Source organism: Buceros rhinoceros, unplaced genomic scaffold (genome assembly GCF_000710305.1).
Source record: "Buceros rhinoceros silvestris isolate BGI_N320 unplaced genomic scaffold, ASM71030v1 scaffold42819, whole genome shotgun sequence".
In the NCBI taxonomy this organism is placed as follows: domain Eukaryota; kingdom Metazoa; phylum Chordata; class Aves; order Bucerotiformes; family Bucerotidae; genus Buceros; species Buceros rhinoceros.
Window position 1 is genome coordinate 2,088 of NW_010431702.1, and position 391 is coordinate 2,478.

The 391-nt window shown below is 57.5% G+C and overlaps 1 protein-coding gene across 1 annotated transcript in view; it reads right to left on the reverse strand.

Annotated features, from left to right (window-relative positions):
- Nucleotides 1-80, reverse strand: part of SLC31A2 (solute carrier family 31 (copper transporter), member 2) — a 1,984-nt gene extending 1,904 nt beyond the window's left edge. The window contains exon 1 of the mRNA XM_010143508.1: nucleotides 14-80. Coding sequence (XP_010141810.1) covers nucleotides 14-80 — 67 coding nt within the window. The remainder of the gene's footprint in view (nucleotides 1-13) is intronic.
- Between the last annotated feature and the right edge of the window lie 311 nt (nucleotides 81-391).

Sequence of the window (391 nt, forward strand, 5' to 3'; positions counted from 1 at the left end):
GCTGGCAGCCTACCTGCAGAGCTGTGGACGCTCCAGAAGTCAAAGAGCAGCACTGCCGTGTCCGAGAAGTAGAAGGACATCTGGAAGAGAGGCCAAGGAGAGGGCAGTGCTGGGGGTGACGGTACAGGCAGGGGCTGGGGGGCACCCGCATCTTCAGTGGGACCCCACCCTGAAGGGCCAGAAACCAGTGCTGACGCTCATTCGGGCTTTTACCAATGGTGCAATTTTTGTTCCCTGAGCCCTGGAACAGGAATAGGAACTTGCACTGGAAATCCCCCGGTCACATTGACTGGGCTTAGCTCTTCCCTCCACTTCTAGCAGGACAATCTCCACGTCCAGCAGCAGCTCCTGAGTGTGTCTGGGCTGGCAAAAAAAAAGCCAGAGCTTGCGC